The sequence below is a fragment of the Muscardinus avellanarius genome, assembly GCF_963383645.1.
Source record: "Muscardinus avellanarius genome assembly, chromosome: 2".
In the NCBI taxonomy this organism is placed as follows: Eukaryota; Metazoa; Chordata; class Mammalia; order Rodentia; family Gliridae; genus Muscardinus; species Muscardinus avellanarius.
Window position 1 is genome coordinate 78,035,730 of NC_137787.1, and position 15,850 is coordinate 78,051,579.

A 15,850-nucleotide genomic window follows, 5' to 3' on the forward strand; every position below is an offset into this window, starting at 1 on the left:
TTAGTACTTGGGAGGCTGAGATAGTAGAATTCACAAATTTGATACCAGCTTCATAAGCTTAGAAAGACCGTCAGCAACTGAGTAAGATCCCGTTTTAAAATTTAAAAATTAAAAATGGCTGGGGGTGTAGCTCAGAGGCAGAATGCCCTGGATTCAATTCCCAGTACTAAAATAATAATAGTAAAATATTTATTATTTTTACCTAAATGATATATGTACTTTTCTATATATTCTTTATATTTTACAAATGTGAAAAACATCAAGTCTCAAAATCACATTTGTCTAATGACAAATTTTTGGAAAGTTACAATTCTATTTACATCTGGAGTTGGTATGGCAGAAAACTGACAAAGGATATTATTTAACTGGAAATTCCTGTGTGCTATCTGGCTTATTTTTTCCTAATGAAAATGTAAGTAATCTAAAGTTAAAGAACTATAAATAAGTGTTTCAAAGACATCTGGTTGCCTTTAATGCTTACTTAGTAGGACCTACATATTTAGCTGTGGCTAAATCCAATTTTAATTAAGATTACCAACCCACCTCTCAGAGCTCTACTGTCAGTGGGTTGTGTCTAACCCACAGTCAGGTTTTGTTTATCTACATCATTTCTGGAAAAGAAAAACAACATTGTTTATAATGTTAAAAAATTAAGTCTGCTATCGTCTAAATATCCCCTTCTGAAGTCCTAATCACTAAGGTGATAGATATTAGGAGTTGGAGCCTTTGGGAGAAAGATTCAGACATGAGGGTGGAGTCTTTAGAAATGCCCTTACAGAGGCCGACAGGAGCTCCTATCTGTGAGGATTCAGCAAAACCCAGAAAGTGGGTGCTTACAAACATGGAATTGACAGGTGCTTGGACTTCACAACCCCTAGAACTGTGAGGAATAATTTATGTTGTTTAGAAGCTACTCAGTTTATGTTGTTTTATTATAGTGGCCCATTGGACTAAGGCAAATTCCTAACACAAGAATGCAGATTTGTAGCTTGTCTTGAAAAATTAGAAGTTTTGGCATCCCCTCATGCCATCAGTTGGCTCAAGCTGAGTAGGGACCAATGCTTCCTTATTGGGCATAAGATGTTCCTATTCAACATGTGTGGAGTTTATATCCACTGTCCTATAGTTGCCACTATCAGTAGTTTAGTATATTGTCATCTTAACATAGTTGAATTGCTCTGCTTAATATAATTTTATATTTTACTTTTCTTAATATTAAAAAATTTTTTTGGTGCATTGTAGTCATATATCTTAATGGAGTACAACATGGTGGAGGCATACATGCACACATCACCCAATTAGGCCTTACCCAGTTCTCACCCCATTCCCTCGACCTCCCTCCTCATGTTTGGCTTAGGGATTAACTTTGATATGTTTGCTAATGTACATCTTTTCTTTTTTTAATTTTAATTTTTACTTTTGGTGGTACTGGGGTTCCTGGAAAGCCTTCTACCTCCAGGCTACACTCCCATACCTATTTTTATATTTTTTTATTTGGAAACAGGGTTCCTTAAGCCAGCAAGGCTGGCTTTGAACCAGCATTATCCTCCTGTCTCCGCCTCCCAAGCACAGGGATTACAAGCGTGCGCCACCACGCCCGGCCAATGTACATCTTTTCTATGGAAAGACATTACATTTTGTTGCTTGTTTCGTGACTGAGTTGCATTTCAGTTTAGAACAAATGATTTGGGGTGATTCTAGGTACATCAGAGACATGCTTTGAGAAATAGCCATGATGTCAAATAGCATCAGTAGCACTCCAAAATTGCCCATGAAAATTCATCCAGCCCAAGATCAGGAAGCCTGGACTAGAGAAATCTGTTACATATAAAGTTAATTTTAATAGGAATGGCTGTTTAATTCCTGCTTACACTAATTACAACCCTTCATATGGAAATAGACTATTCAACAAGAACCTTCAAGTTGCAGGCATCTTAGTTCCCATTTTGCTACCAAAACATACCATCCTGGAAAGGGAAAGTAATCGTTTCTGATGTTTTCATCCAGATTTCAATACACTATTTTAATAATACTATTGTGTTTTTACTAACTTAAATAATTAGCTTTAATAAAGAAAATAAGGGCACAACGTTAAAATGTGGGTGCTTTGTTAACTTCTCTGCCATTCTTACCTTCCTGTTCTGTTCTCCATCGTGGAAAGGGAAAAGGAAGATTGATTATCTCTATCATTCATGTTAGGTGTCCTATGCATATTAATTAGGCATGTGTCTAAATTAGACTTAAACCAAGCCAAAGGTTTGCTTCTGAAAGAGATAAACTGCCGAAACTGAGTCCAATTTATAAAAAATCAATAATTTTAAAGCATAATATAATAAAAAATTTGCAGACCCAGGAAATATTATTCTCGAGGAAGTGTTAGAAGCCTTGCTATCTTTATTTATTTCTTTTAAAATATCATTTGTTGTTTTTAACATTCTTATAGCTTTCTATTTGAGACACCAATCCATTGCTGTAGTCAGGATAAGGTGACGTGTGCATGCTGAAAAATACTCATGGGACCCCTTGTGGAATTGTTCTGCCATCACACGAACAAATCCATTTATAGCTCACTCTCCTGGGGGTTCAGTGCACACCTGACAGGTGTGCCAGACAGGCTTTTCTTTCCCTATACAGTGAAAGGTGCTATGATTTTTATTTTTGAAAAGTGCTCTGAAGTATAAGCATACAAAGAAGTCAAACTCGTGCATTAAAAGTTTAATAAGGAAGCACTTCTTGTCTTCAGAAACAAGTATACTGATTTAAATCATGAAGCTTTGTTCGTAATGATGTAACAGAAAATTGAAAGTAAAATTTATAGCAAGTTCTAAATGGAAGGTTATACATTATGTAAGGCTCTACTCTATCAGTCATGTAAATACTATTATGTTTTTACTTGACCATGTTTTGGGTGATTATTATATGCAGGGCATTGAGCTAGGTCAAGATGTGATTATCCCACATCAATCTTTTCCACACGAACAAGCTGCTTTGTGTGAATATATTAGCTGGGACAAATTATGCTAGTGTAGACTAAGGACTGAGAACTGTGACTTTTCCCTTGTCATCAATATTTTAAGTACCTTCTCTGAACAAGGCTCTCCGCTATAAGCTTGTAAGACAGAGGTTTGAGATATGAGGGTTGCTTCCAAGGAACTTTCACTTTCCCCTATCTTGATTTAAGGGGAAAAGCCTAAAATATTCTCTGAATAATTACTATCTAATTTCTTTGCAAACATGCATCACTTGAGAATATGTGTTTTGGTAACAGAGATGAAAAGACTATTATTTTTACTACCCTGAAATTAAGGAAAACTAATAGTGGAACCTATTTCAATTCTCCTTCCTACTTTTTATTAATCTCACCTCTTCTTGAGTAAAAGGTCTTCATACACCTGTGCCAATGTTTATACTCTTCAAATTTAATACTTATTTCCTTAAAATATCAAATAATAAGTTTAAAAAAGCCTTTTAATGTTCATTACACACTTTCCCCAAACTGGCAGCACAAGATGAAACTGTCCTGGCAATATTCTTATGTGTGGTGTTTCCATAAAATTTTATTTTTATGCTATGAAATCATGAAATCTGGTCAGATGAGGATAGTATGCAAATAGCCGTTTGTAGATTTAGCACCAAACAATGGGCTGGCCTGTCAATAGCTCATCTGATTCAGTTAAAAGATGGAAATAATTGTCCTGTTATTTCTGCTCCATCCTGGCTTAGTAGAACCTTTAGATTAGAAACCTCTGCTCTTTGTCAGCACATGAGGTTCATATTGATCACAAACTGACAGGATTCTGTGATTCTTGCTGTGTAGAGAAGGAAGGCCACCCGCTGTTACCTAGCCTGGAGCAGGTTGGAAAAATCTAAGCAAATCAATGTGGAACTGGATTCACTGTTTCCAGTGACTCTTAGAATGGTCACTGGGAAGAAGTAATGGACCAGGACAGATAGAGGGTGATAGAGTGAGGTCCGGCCTCTGCTTGCAATTAGTGAGGACAAAATAAAAAGGGAATGTTGGGCGGATCAAACCAGCACTCGTGACTTAGCTTCTTAGCCTTGTTACATGAAGGTCTTAAAATACAGACGACAAGGGAAAGGTCATACTTCTCCATCCTAAAGTCTGTGTTAGTAGAACTTTTCTCACAGCATAGTGCTTTGTGAAGAGTAACTGTCTAACTTCTTTGCAGTCAGGGATCATTGGAGAATATGGGGGATTTCTTAATTTCTTATTGCTTAGCATGTCACTCTGGTTTTGACAAAAGGAAGTATTCCTACTAAACTAATCAATGAAACAGATTTTAAAGTCTTGGGACTTAATGGGGTCTGTCTTCTGTGTCTGCTGTACATATTATTTTTTACTATTTCACCCCAGAAACCTGGGCTGTAAATAATGCCCTTTAACTGAAGTCAGAGACCTGTATCATGGAAGGTTCATAGGGAAGGTACATGGATACAACATCACCCTATCATTCAACTGACCACTTATTACCCGAGAACATTTCAAAACCATGAGCTGGAAAAACAAATGCTCCATTTTTACTGGTAGGTTGGGATGAGAAGGCAGTTGAAGATGTGGTATTTACACATTCATGGATTGAACCTCACAAAATGCTATCTTTTCACTTGTGTTAAACTTTTACCAAAAGGAAAAGGAATGGTTTTATAGCTTAGTCTGTAGATTCTCTTTTATTCAGCTTGTGTGTGTGTGTGTGTGTGTGTGTGTGTGTGTGTGTGTGTGTGTCTTCCTGTGTATTTGCACATACTGTGGATTGGACTCAGGGGTGTTCTAGCTCTGAGCTTCACCACCAGCCCTATTTTATTTATTTTTTTGTTCAGAAATAGAGTTGCACTGAGTTGCTGAGCCTGTCTTTGAACCTGTGATCCTTCTGTCTCAGCCTCCCAAGCAGTGGGATTATAGGTGTGTACCACCACACCTGGCTAGTTTTTCATTTATTTTAGTGTGTTTTGGGCCATTTAGGTTTCTGGAATTACTTGCTACAAAAACCTTTGAGGAGGAAGCACCAACCATAAAAAGATACACACACAGATACACACACACACACACACACACACACACACACACACACACACTGCACTTTCAGGAAGACCTCTGTTTTCTTTGCCTGAATTTGTTTTTAAATAGCTATCTAGACAGTATATATACCTCCAGACTCTCAACTCTCAAATAGTTTCTATATATTGCTCTATTATTATCCCTCAATTTTGGAATAGATGAATGCCATTCAAATACGGTAGGAAAAAATGTCGGTGAATTGAATGTAGATATTATCCTAAGATTGCCAAGCCAATGAAAATTCAATATATGACTTGTTTGAAGCAACTCATCAATTACACATTTCCACTTAATTTTTAGTTATTGCCTTCTAATAGTGTATGCTAAAGAAATATACATTTGTTACAGTTGAAGGCCATATAAATCTCATCAACACTGATACTTTTGTACTTTCCATAAAGAAGGACAAGAGGTCAGCAGGGGCGGTGACTTGAGGATCCTGCCCACAGTGCTTTCTCTTTTTCTTTTCATCTCGATGCATTTGCCATCTTGGAGTACAGAGTAAAAGTATGGGAAGGAAGCCCTGGGAGCAATGAGTGTCCTGGGAGGAGCTGAGCCTCTCAGCTGGCTCTGAGCTTCCCGGGGACCGCTGCCACCACCAGCACCTTCAACAGCGCCAGCTCTACCTAGGGCTCTAGGGAAAGGTGCAAAATGCACAAGGATACATTAAAAATGTTCTTCCTTTCTTCTTTCTTTCTTTTCTTTCTTCCTCCTTCCACCCCCCTTTCTTATTCCTTTCTATTTTGCTAATAGCGGCCCTTCATATCTGTGAGTTTTACATCCAAGGATTCAATCAACCACCCATTGGAAATACTAAGAAAATAAACGTCTACATGGTACATGTACATGCTTTTTTCTTATACTCATTTCCTAAACAATGCAACCATTGTATTAGGTACTATATATAATCTAGATATGAATTAACACATGTGGGAGTTATATGTATTATGTTCAAATACTACACCATTTTATATAAAAGGCTTGAGCGTCTTCAGATCTTGAACCAACCCTCCATGGATAACAAGCAAGGAGTGTACTTCCTTGCCTTGTGCTTTCTTGAACTAATGTTTTTTTTTTTTTTTTTGCGGTACTGGGGATGGAACCCAAGGGCATTCTACCTCCTAGCTACACCTTTAGCTCTAGTTTTTAGCCTTTTTATTTTATTTTTATTTTTATTTTTGCTGGTACTGGGGTTCCTGGAAACCCTTCTACCTCTGGGCTACACTCCCAGACCTATTTCATATTTTTATTTGGAAACAGGGTCTCTTAAGCCAGCAAGGCTGGCTTCGAACCTGTGTGATCCTCCTGTCTCCGCCTCCCATGCGCGGGGATTACAAGCGTGCGCCACCATGCCGGGCTAAGTCTTTTTATTTTTGAAACAGGTTCTCACTGAGTTGCAAAGGGCCTACGTAGCTGAAGCTGTCCGCGAACCTTGATCCACCCATCTCAGCCTCCCAAATGCTGAGATTACAAGTGTGCACCACCACACCCAGCCTGCTGGACTAATATATTCTAGGGGAGATATTTGTGAACTAGTCTTTCATATATCTGAGCTAGTGTTTTTATCTCATTTTTCTGTCCTCTTCTATTTAATTTACTAGGGAGGAAAAAAAAATGAATTAGCAGTGAAGCACCCCATACATTACTTTTAGAATTTAACATATTCCTTAGCTGGGCACAGTGGAGCCGCCTGTAATAGTAATATTTGAGAGGCGAAGATAGGAGGATCACAGGCTCAAGGGTCCTGTTTCAAAAGGTGGGGGGTAAGCTAGCTCATTGGTAGAGCTAGATCCCCAGTACCACAAGAAATAAAACTCCTTCATAGAACTCCTTATTCCATGGAGAATGCATGTCAATGAGAGGAGAAAGTCTCTCAAATTAGAAGTAATCAAATAAGAAGAGTTCTAGCCAAGAGTTGTAATCTCAGTGCTTGGGAGACTGAGAAAGGAGGATAGCAGGTTCACAGCCAGACTCAGCTACTTAGTGAGGCCTTGTTTCAAAATAGTGAATAAAAATAGGGCTGGAGGTGTAGCTCAGAGGAAGAATGCCACTGAGTTTAATCCCCAGTACTGCAAAAATAATAAATAAATAAATAAATAAATAAATAAATAAATAAATAAATATAAGAAGAGCTCTGTGATCAAGAATATAGAGCCTGCTATTCAGGCATGGTGGCACACGCTTGTAATCCCAGCATTTGGGAGGCTGAGATGAAAGGATCAAATTTTCAGACAGCCTCAGCTAATTAGTGAGGCCTTTTGCAGCTCAGTGAGATCCTGTTTCAAAAAAAAAAAAAAAGTGGCCAGGCGTGGTGGCGCACGCTTGTAATCCCTGTGCTTGGGAGGCAGAGACAGGAGGATCGTGCAGGTTCAGAGTCAGCCTCGCTGCCTTAAGAGACCCTGCTTCCAAGTAAAATATATAATAGGTCTGGGAGTGTAGCCCAGAGGTAGAAGGGTTCCATCCCCAGCACCACCAAAATAACTAACTAAATAAATAAAAATTTAAAAAATTTAAAAAATAAAAGTAGGGCTTGGGGTGTCACTTGCAGGTAGAATGCCCCTGGATTCCTTCCCCAGTACCGAAAAATAAAATAAAATAAAGTAAAATAAAATAAAAGACTATAGAGCCTGCTATAAAAAGTAGTATGTTCATCAGAGGTAAATACTACCATGATTTACTGTGTGTAGAATACATGTTTTTCTTAATTTATCACCCATGCAGATTACAATAAACATTTGGTTTATAGCATAGTTTTACAAATGTTTGCCCATAAGGATTTAAGGGATCCTTTCTGGATGATATTGCTAACCTTTTTCTAGTTGATTAATCTTCTTTTTTTTTTGTTGTTCCTTACTAATTTGTACTAGTAAATTTGTTCAGAAAAGTAGAAACATTACCCATCTGTAATACAAATCCCGGGGAGCAGTCGTTGTCACCAGAGCATGGCACTTTTGTGGAAATTACTCTATTTTCAGGGTTGCTGACCTTTTGTCTCTTTATTGGTTGCCATAGTGATGATCTGAGCTCTGCTTAATAGAGCTTTACTAAAATGGAGACAATCAATAGGCTTTTCAAGGCTAATGTTTATACTCGTAGTCCTAATAACACATATCAAAAATAATTTAGCCATATAAATGTATCCAATAGTGGAACTTTATCGTGAAAAACATGTTAATGCAGGTGATTAAACTGCATTCTGTGTCTTTCCTAGAATACCTAGAATATCTCTGTGAAATCATGAAAATACGCATGCAGTTTGAAACATCACGTGAATTGGACAATAAAATTCTTTTATAACCACAGGCCATAGAAGTTGCAAAGACCATGGTTAATGATTTCCCAGGCAAAGTCATCAGAGAACTATTTTAGCACCTATCAAAAAACACTCAGAGCCAAGCTTTCCTCCTATGCACCTGTACAGCTCCCAGTCATCCCAGAGGGACACTGTGACCTCGGTGTAAGGAGAACTGGTGACCATGTAAAATTCACTAGGCAGAGCAGAGGAATTGGAATTATGTTTTGAAGGTTCACCTAAGAGTTTCAAATCTTTTACCTGCTGATAATAAATAGACCAACAGCTTTTAGTATTATGGTGAAACTTGTTTATTTTTGTTGTTTGTTTGGTACTGGTGTTTCGACCCAGAGGCATTTTTTCCCTCTCAAGTACTCTCAGCCCTTTTTGCTTGTTTGCTTGTTTATTTGTTTTTATTTTGAAACAGGGTCTTGCTAAGTTGAGGAGAGCCTTGTCTCAAACCTGTAATCCTCCTCTCTCATCCTCCCAAGTACTAGGATTACCAGTGTGTACTACCAAGCACAACCGTGCCTGGTTTTTGGTGAAACTTCTAGGAACATGTTTCTGAGGGATTTAATTCTTTTTTAAAAATGTGTTGGTGCATTGTAATCATACATCTTGATGAGGTACAGGATGGTAGGGGCATACATGCACGCATCACTCATTTAGCCCTTCCCCAATTCCCACCCCATTCCCTCCCCCTCCCTCTTTCCCCTGTTCAGTGTCGTGATTGACTTTGATGTTCGCGAATGTACACCATGTGCCTTTGAGAGTTTTTCTCTACCCCCTTCCCATCTCCCTCCGGTCACCTTCTTTACTCATATAAGTTTTCTTCTTCCTTCTTTGTCTGGGGTCCTGCCTATGACCCATTTTCTCCCTAGCTTCCATATATTAGGGAGAACAGCTGACTTTTTTTTTTACTATCTTGTGTCTGACTAATATCACTTTGCATAATGTTCTCCAGTTCCATTCATTTCCTTGAAAATGGAGAAACTTAATTCTTACCCACTTAGGATTAAGTAATGTTTGTTTCCAAATGATACTTGTGTGTTTTGGACACATTGTAGGGAAGTTGCCAGCCCAGCACAGTTAATACAAACCACAGGACCCACAGCACAGTCAGCTGTTTAGAGTCCCAGGGGCGGAGCAGGTGCAGACATACTGTCGCTTTCCAAGTACGGTCAGATAGTGACCCTCTCTCTGGCCTACACAGAGTCAACTGTGGCGAGGAGCAGTCTCCAGGGTTTAGCTGGAGAAGGAGGTAGACTATATCGGATCCAGGCTTTCTTTACAAAACCTGTCTTATTCTTCTTCTTCTTGACATTTGAGAAGAACCTAATTCTCCTCAATTTTGTTCTCAGATTCTATCAAATATATCTCAAGTCTTGTTAAAAACAAACACTGACATCCCCGATGGTAGGACACGAGGATAAAATGAAATTGATGCTGAGTCTGTCTTCAGTGAATGAGAAGGAAATGAAAATGAGACAGTTTTAAGTGTCAAAACAACTTTTGAAAAACACAGGAAATATCTGACATCATAGATTTTTCATATATCACTCCTTTTCTAAATTAAAAAGGTGTCTTAAGTTCAAGATGGAGCTACAGCAAAAAAAAAAAACTTAGCTATATGTGTTTTAAAATTAGAGTTGTAATTTAGGTATATCCTTAGGTTATTTGGTTTCAATGATCACATTTATATTTTAAAACAAAAACTCTCACACCACTTTACTTACCAAAAACATAGCTTATAGGACTTTTAGTGAAACTGCCCTTTAAGAACTGTTTACTACATTCCTGTAATCCCAGCTCTCAGGAGGCTGAGGCAAGAGGATGCCAAGTTCAAAGCCAGTCTTCACAACTTAGTGGGGCTCTGAGTAACTTAGCAAGACTCTGTGTCAAAAAAGAATTAAAACAGCTGGGGGTATAGCCCTGAATTTGATCCCTAGTACGAGAGAGACAGAGGCAGAGAAGAGAGAGAGAGAGAGAGAGAGAGAGAGAGAGAGAAGAAAGGAAGAAAAGAAAGAAAGAAAAAAAGAACTATTATTTACTGGTTTCCTGGTTATCTACTTTGTATCAAACGCTGTTGTAAATGGTGAGGACTTGGTGGAACAAAACAGGTCAACTTTTTCCTCTCCTTGGAGAAAATTGAGTAATAAATAAATGAATATGGTGTGTGTGTGTGTGTGTGTGTGTGTGTGTGTTTGTGTGTGTGTGTGTGTGTGTGTGTGTGTGTGTTGATACGAGCCAGAAATTAAAGTGATGTGGTACAAGGGTCTAGAGACTGAATGGGGAAGAGGAAGAAGAAAATGCTATTTTAGGTACGGTTACTGGCCAAGACCATTATTTCCCACCTGATTATCAATTGCTTTTCTTTTCTTTCCTTGTTTTTTCTTTGTGTGTGTGTGTGTGTGTGTGTGTGTGTGTGTGTGGGCTGCTGGTGATTGAACCCAGGGGCATTCTACCTCCAAGCTACTCCTCAAGCCCTATTTTATTTTTTATTTTAAAACGGGGTCTTGCTAAGTTGTTGTGAGCCTCACTAAATTGTTGAGGTTGGCATCAAACCTGAAATCCTCCTGTCTAAGCTTCCCAAATACTGGGGTTACAGGCCTGCACCATCATGCCTAGCTTGGTCACTTTGCTTGTATCGTTGTTTTTCTGTTGTTCATTCAAATAGCAGCTACTTTGAACAAAAGTTGTTTTACATCTCTCATTGCTCAAAACTCTATAACAGCTTCTGTGCACTAAGATTCTATGCACTAAGTTCACCTTCTAGCCTGCAATACACACATGATGTTCCCTTCTCATCTTCCTGACTCCGTTCCCTCTGTCTTTCCCTTGTTTGCTGCACTCCAGGCCCATGCTGCTTCTGACATAGCAGACTCCTATTTCCCTGCCCCTTACCTGGCTCTTCTCTGCTGGAAGCACAGGTTCCTGCAATATTGTCAGCTGCTGCTACTTAGTTTCACTCATTGTTCCTTTGTCTCAGCTACTTTTACTTTGTGTTTCAGCTGTCCCTGCCTTATTTCAGTTCTTGCTACTTTGTTTCATTCACAGAGGCCTCCGGCCTCTTGCCATGACCCTCTTCCCTGCTTATTTATTTTCATTGCACTTTTTCCTACTTACCTTCCTGTCACATCTCTCTGCTTAGCTGTGTGACTGAGATTGTATGCACCATAGGAGTAGGGATGTGGGCTCTTTACTCACTGTATCTCCAGTACCTGGGACAGTAACAGTACATCTCAAGGGCCCTATACTTACTTGTGGCAAGTATGGATGCATGTGCTCTAAGAACAGGCTAATGAAAAATGGGAAGAAAAGTGTAGACATAAAAGTGCCAAATACCTTGAAGAGTTTAATAAAGCTCTTATACACTGATTATTTTCCATGATCTTGTTATATTCTGTCTGTTTCTACTTGCAGCATCACCAAATGCCCCACAGCTTGGACCCATGGAGCTGACCGTTGTAATTAGTGTGCCTGTTTGCCTCCTGTCCATGGCTATCATGCTGGCAATATGGGCATGCCAAGGCCGACAGTGTACGTACAAAAGGAAAAAGAGGCTGAATGTGGAGGAACCGCTCTCTGAGTGCAATCTGGTTAATGCTGGGAGAACCCTCAAAGATCTGATCTGTGATGTAACAGCCTCTGGATCTGGCTCTGGTAGGTGGACACTGCCCGTTTTTCAGCAAAAAAACTAGTTTTAAAAATAAGTGAAAACTTTATAAAAACAAAATAGTGCCCAAGTACTGTGAGTTCCATTATTTTAAATGCTTGATGAGGTCCATGTAATCTCTGGTGTAGAAACTTTTTTTTTAGCACTAGATGAAGAAAAGACCTGCCATGATTTAAAAGTCTTTCCAGTTGCTTTTTGCAGCTTCATGTATTTAGGTTTGCATTTTGAACCCCAGTGTCTCTTTTTTCCTCTCTACCTTATCCTAGTATGATTAGCAACAATTGACATTGCTTTCTTGGTACTGTTTTATGGACACAAGACAGGGTTTCTATATTTAAGGCAGTGATTTCTGGGAGAAAGTAGTTAGTTTTGCAAAGCACCATTTTTTTCCAGCACTTTTTTTTTTTTTTGAGGTGGGGAGAATACTTGGGATTGGACCCAGGGGTCTTTTACCTCCAAAACACACCCTCAGACCTATTTTACTTTTTATTTTAAAACAGAGTCTTGCCAGGTTGCTGAAAGTCTCGCTAAGTTGCCTAGGCTGGTCTTGAACCTGTGATCTTCCTCTCTCAGCCTCCCAAGTACTGGGATTACAGGTGTGCACCACTGCACCTGGCTCTAGCACTTTTGCTTAGGTTTATGAAGGTCTTCAGAATCTGTAGGCACTACAGGGGAGTGTGTGTGTGTGTGTGTGTGTGTGTGTGTGTGTGTGTATGTATGTATGTATGTGTGTGTGTATGTGAACATCAATATGCAACATAAAGTCACTTCTGGTTCATCAGAAAGGAGAAGCATAGTTATGCCCTCCAGATGTCAAGGATATTTTATTGCCTCTGGGGACATGATCACCTGTCCTCTTCTGATCTCACTTGTCTTTAATACACCCTCAATGTATAAGTAGCATACTTAAAAAAAAAACTAGAAAGAAAATCTCAAAAATGTAAAGTTTACAAAAGTAGAATCTAAACTACATTAATTATTAGATAGAAGAATTTTTAAAATTATATTTTTTATACTGGGGATTGAACCCAGGCATAATCTGCCTTTCAGCTACACACCCAGTCCTATTTTATTTTTTAGTTTGTGAAACAGGGCCTCACTAAATTGCTGAGGGTCTTACTAAATTGCTAAGGCTGGCTTGAACCTGTGATCAGCCTTTGCTTGGCCTACCAAGGAATGGGATCACAAGCATGCATCACCATGCCCTGCACATTTTTTCTTTAAAAGTAATAGTTCTTAGGATTCAGTACCTTTTTTATTTCAATATTACATTTTTTTTTTGAGGCCCACTATGCCCATTTTTTTTTTTTTTGAGACTGGCAACATTCTAGACACAGAGAACTCTGATTTGTGCCTTATTTCTTAAAAATGTATGTAATTTCTTTATAAGATTTAAACAATTATTAACCATATATTTAGTCCCCACTAAGACATTTTGGTTCATCTGAAGATGATGGGCTAGAAATGTATATATTGGAGATATTCTTGAAACATATTTAAGATGGCCAAGGATTTTTTTTTCAAATAAAAATAATATAGATTTTAAAGCGGGAGACTGGATATTTAATTTAAGAAAATAGTCAAGAGCCAGGGTATAAAATAAAAAATTCATGCTAAGTTTTTAAATTGTTTTTGTATCTTTAAATTTAAATCTGTGTTTATTGACTTTTGGACTTTTTCTTTGATTATTCTAGGATCTCTTGTGCAAAAATACAAAAGTAAATGTATCAAAACACAGATAGTTTTTAAAAGACCAATATGAATGAATTTGGGGCACCCCCCCCCAAGTCAGTTGCATATGTTTGGCAGTGAGCACTGGCTAAAAGTAGCCAATGGTCTCTCTGCTTTCGGTAATCAGAAGCTGGATTTCTCTGCTGCAAAGCTTCTGCTACAAAGGCCTGCCCACCGTGGGCAGGAGACTGAGTGGTTCTGCTTCCTCTGCTTCTTAATTGGTCAAGTGACTTTAAGGGGTGGCAGCTTTGTCAGCTCTTGAGAAACAAAAATTGTGAGGCTTATCCCTGGCCTGGTCAGGGACACATTTCAAAGCAATGTAGTATCTGCAAGAGAGGAAAATGGACTGATGTTTTATTGGCCTGTCTTTGGAAGTTGATCGTGTCTCAGGTGGCTTCTAAGAGATTATATAGGTTGCATCTTTATCTCATGGTATAACAATCCTAATGGATGGTGACCTAAGGCAGGAATCAGTCTCTACAATCCTTGGCAAAAAGATTAAAATAAACTTACACTTAGAAGAAAAGTCTATGTATCTTCAAATAAAATTTCTGGGTTTAAAACATAAAGAGACTAATTCATTTTTGGTGGTTGCTTTGAAGGATACTAAAGCAACTTTAGTTTTTATTGTCTAAAAATTAATTGCTCTACTTTGTATCCTTCATATTGTCTTTCTTATCCCTGGTCTGTACCATTGATCGTATGTTGGATGATTGCAGTTTGAGGAAGTTGCTTTATCGATTTTTCTATCCATGTATTATTGTGTTGGTGGTGATGATGTTTTTGGTTTTGATGTTTTTGTTAGTCTGATTGCTTGAGTATAAGAATGTGAGGGGAGAGAGACACTGAGAGATTTGGCCTCATAATTATAACTCTCACTTTTAGTGAGAATAGACTATCATAAATAACCCGGGCCATATGCTGTAGAAGTCTTCCCAAAGGGGAGGACTACAGTCATGCCCCCGAGTGGTGAGACAGTGGGGTTTGGGCAGAAGACCACTATCTTGGTTCTGGATCAGCTTCCCAGCAGCAGCATAATGCTGGCAAGACTTTGAGTACTATTGGGTCCCCATTTTCTCATCTCTGAATACTAAGGTTGAAGATGGGTGTGGTGGTGCACGCTTGTAATCCCAGCATTCGGGAGGCTGAGACTGGAGGATCATGGTTCGTCGACAGCTTCAGCTACTTAGTGAGGCCCTCTGCAAATTAGTGAGACCCTGTTTAAAAATAAAGAATAAAACAATAGGGCAGGGGGTATTGCTCGGAGATTGAATGCCAAGTTTCCATTTCCAGACCCGCAAATAAATAAATAAATAAATAAATACTAAGGTTGAGCCATACAGATGACTTCAAAAGATCTTTCTGTGTGGCTAGTTGTTGAGATTCAACAGTGAATTTTGAGCGTGTGCCTATTTAGCCATTGTGGTTGGTGCTCACAAAGATGAATACACAGTGGGTCAATTGTGGGGCAGGCTGGTGCGCACAGGAGCTACAGGGCTGCTGCTATCCTGGCCACCCAGTGCTAGAACAACAAAAACCACTTTCTAGTGTATTGTATCTACTTTAACCCATTTCCCCTCCGATGATAGGAGTGATAAAAATTCATTTGTGGAAATTATAAAAATGGAGAAAATGGAGAAGAATATCACAATTCACCCTGATTCTACCAAATAGAAAGAACAATCACAGCATTTAGCATATTTCTTTTTCAGTCTCCCTTCTGTTCATATTTTGAAAAGCGAGATGTACTTGTTTATAGGGATAAAATTTACCATGCTGTTTTTATTTGATAGTGTAGCCAAAGTAGCTGGGGGAGGCTCCCTTGTGTGCATGTACATCTCTATTGCTCTAAACTTCATTATGACATATGATTAAAATGCACCAATAGAGCCGGGCATGGTGGCGCACGCTTGTAATCCCCGCGCTTGGGAGGCAGAGACAGGAGAATCGCGCAGGTTCGAAGCCAGCCGCACGCGCTGGCTTAGGAGACCCTGTTTCCAAAGAAAAATAGGTCTGGGAGTGTAGCCCGGAGGTAGAAGGGCTTCCAGGAACCCCAGTACCACACACACAAAAA

At 38.9% G+C, this 15,850-nt stretch overlaps 1 protein-coding gene across 3 annotated transcripts in view; it reads left to right on the forward strand.

Moving 5' to 3' along the window:
- Positions 1–15,850, forward strand: part of ACVR1C (activin A receptor type 1C) — a gene marked incomplete at both ends in the record, with an annotated part of 88,596 nt that overhangs the window by 49,193 nt on the left and 23,553 nt on the right. The window contains one exon of one of the 3 annotated variants that reach the window (XM_080689768.1): positions 11,793–12,032. The exons of the other annotated variants lie outside the window; for them this stretch is intronic. Within the exon in view, the coding sequence (XP_080545894.1) occupies positions 11,793–12,032 (240 nt within the window). The remainder of the gene's footprint in view (positions 1–11,792; positions 12,033–15,850) is intronic. 3 annotated transcript variants of the gene reach the window in all.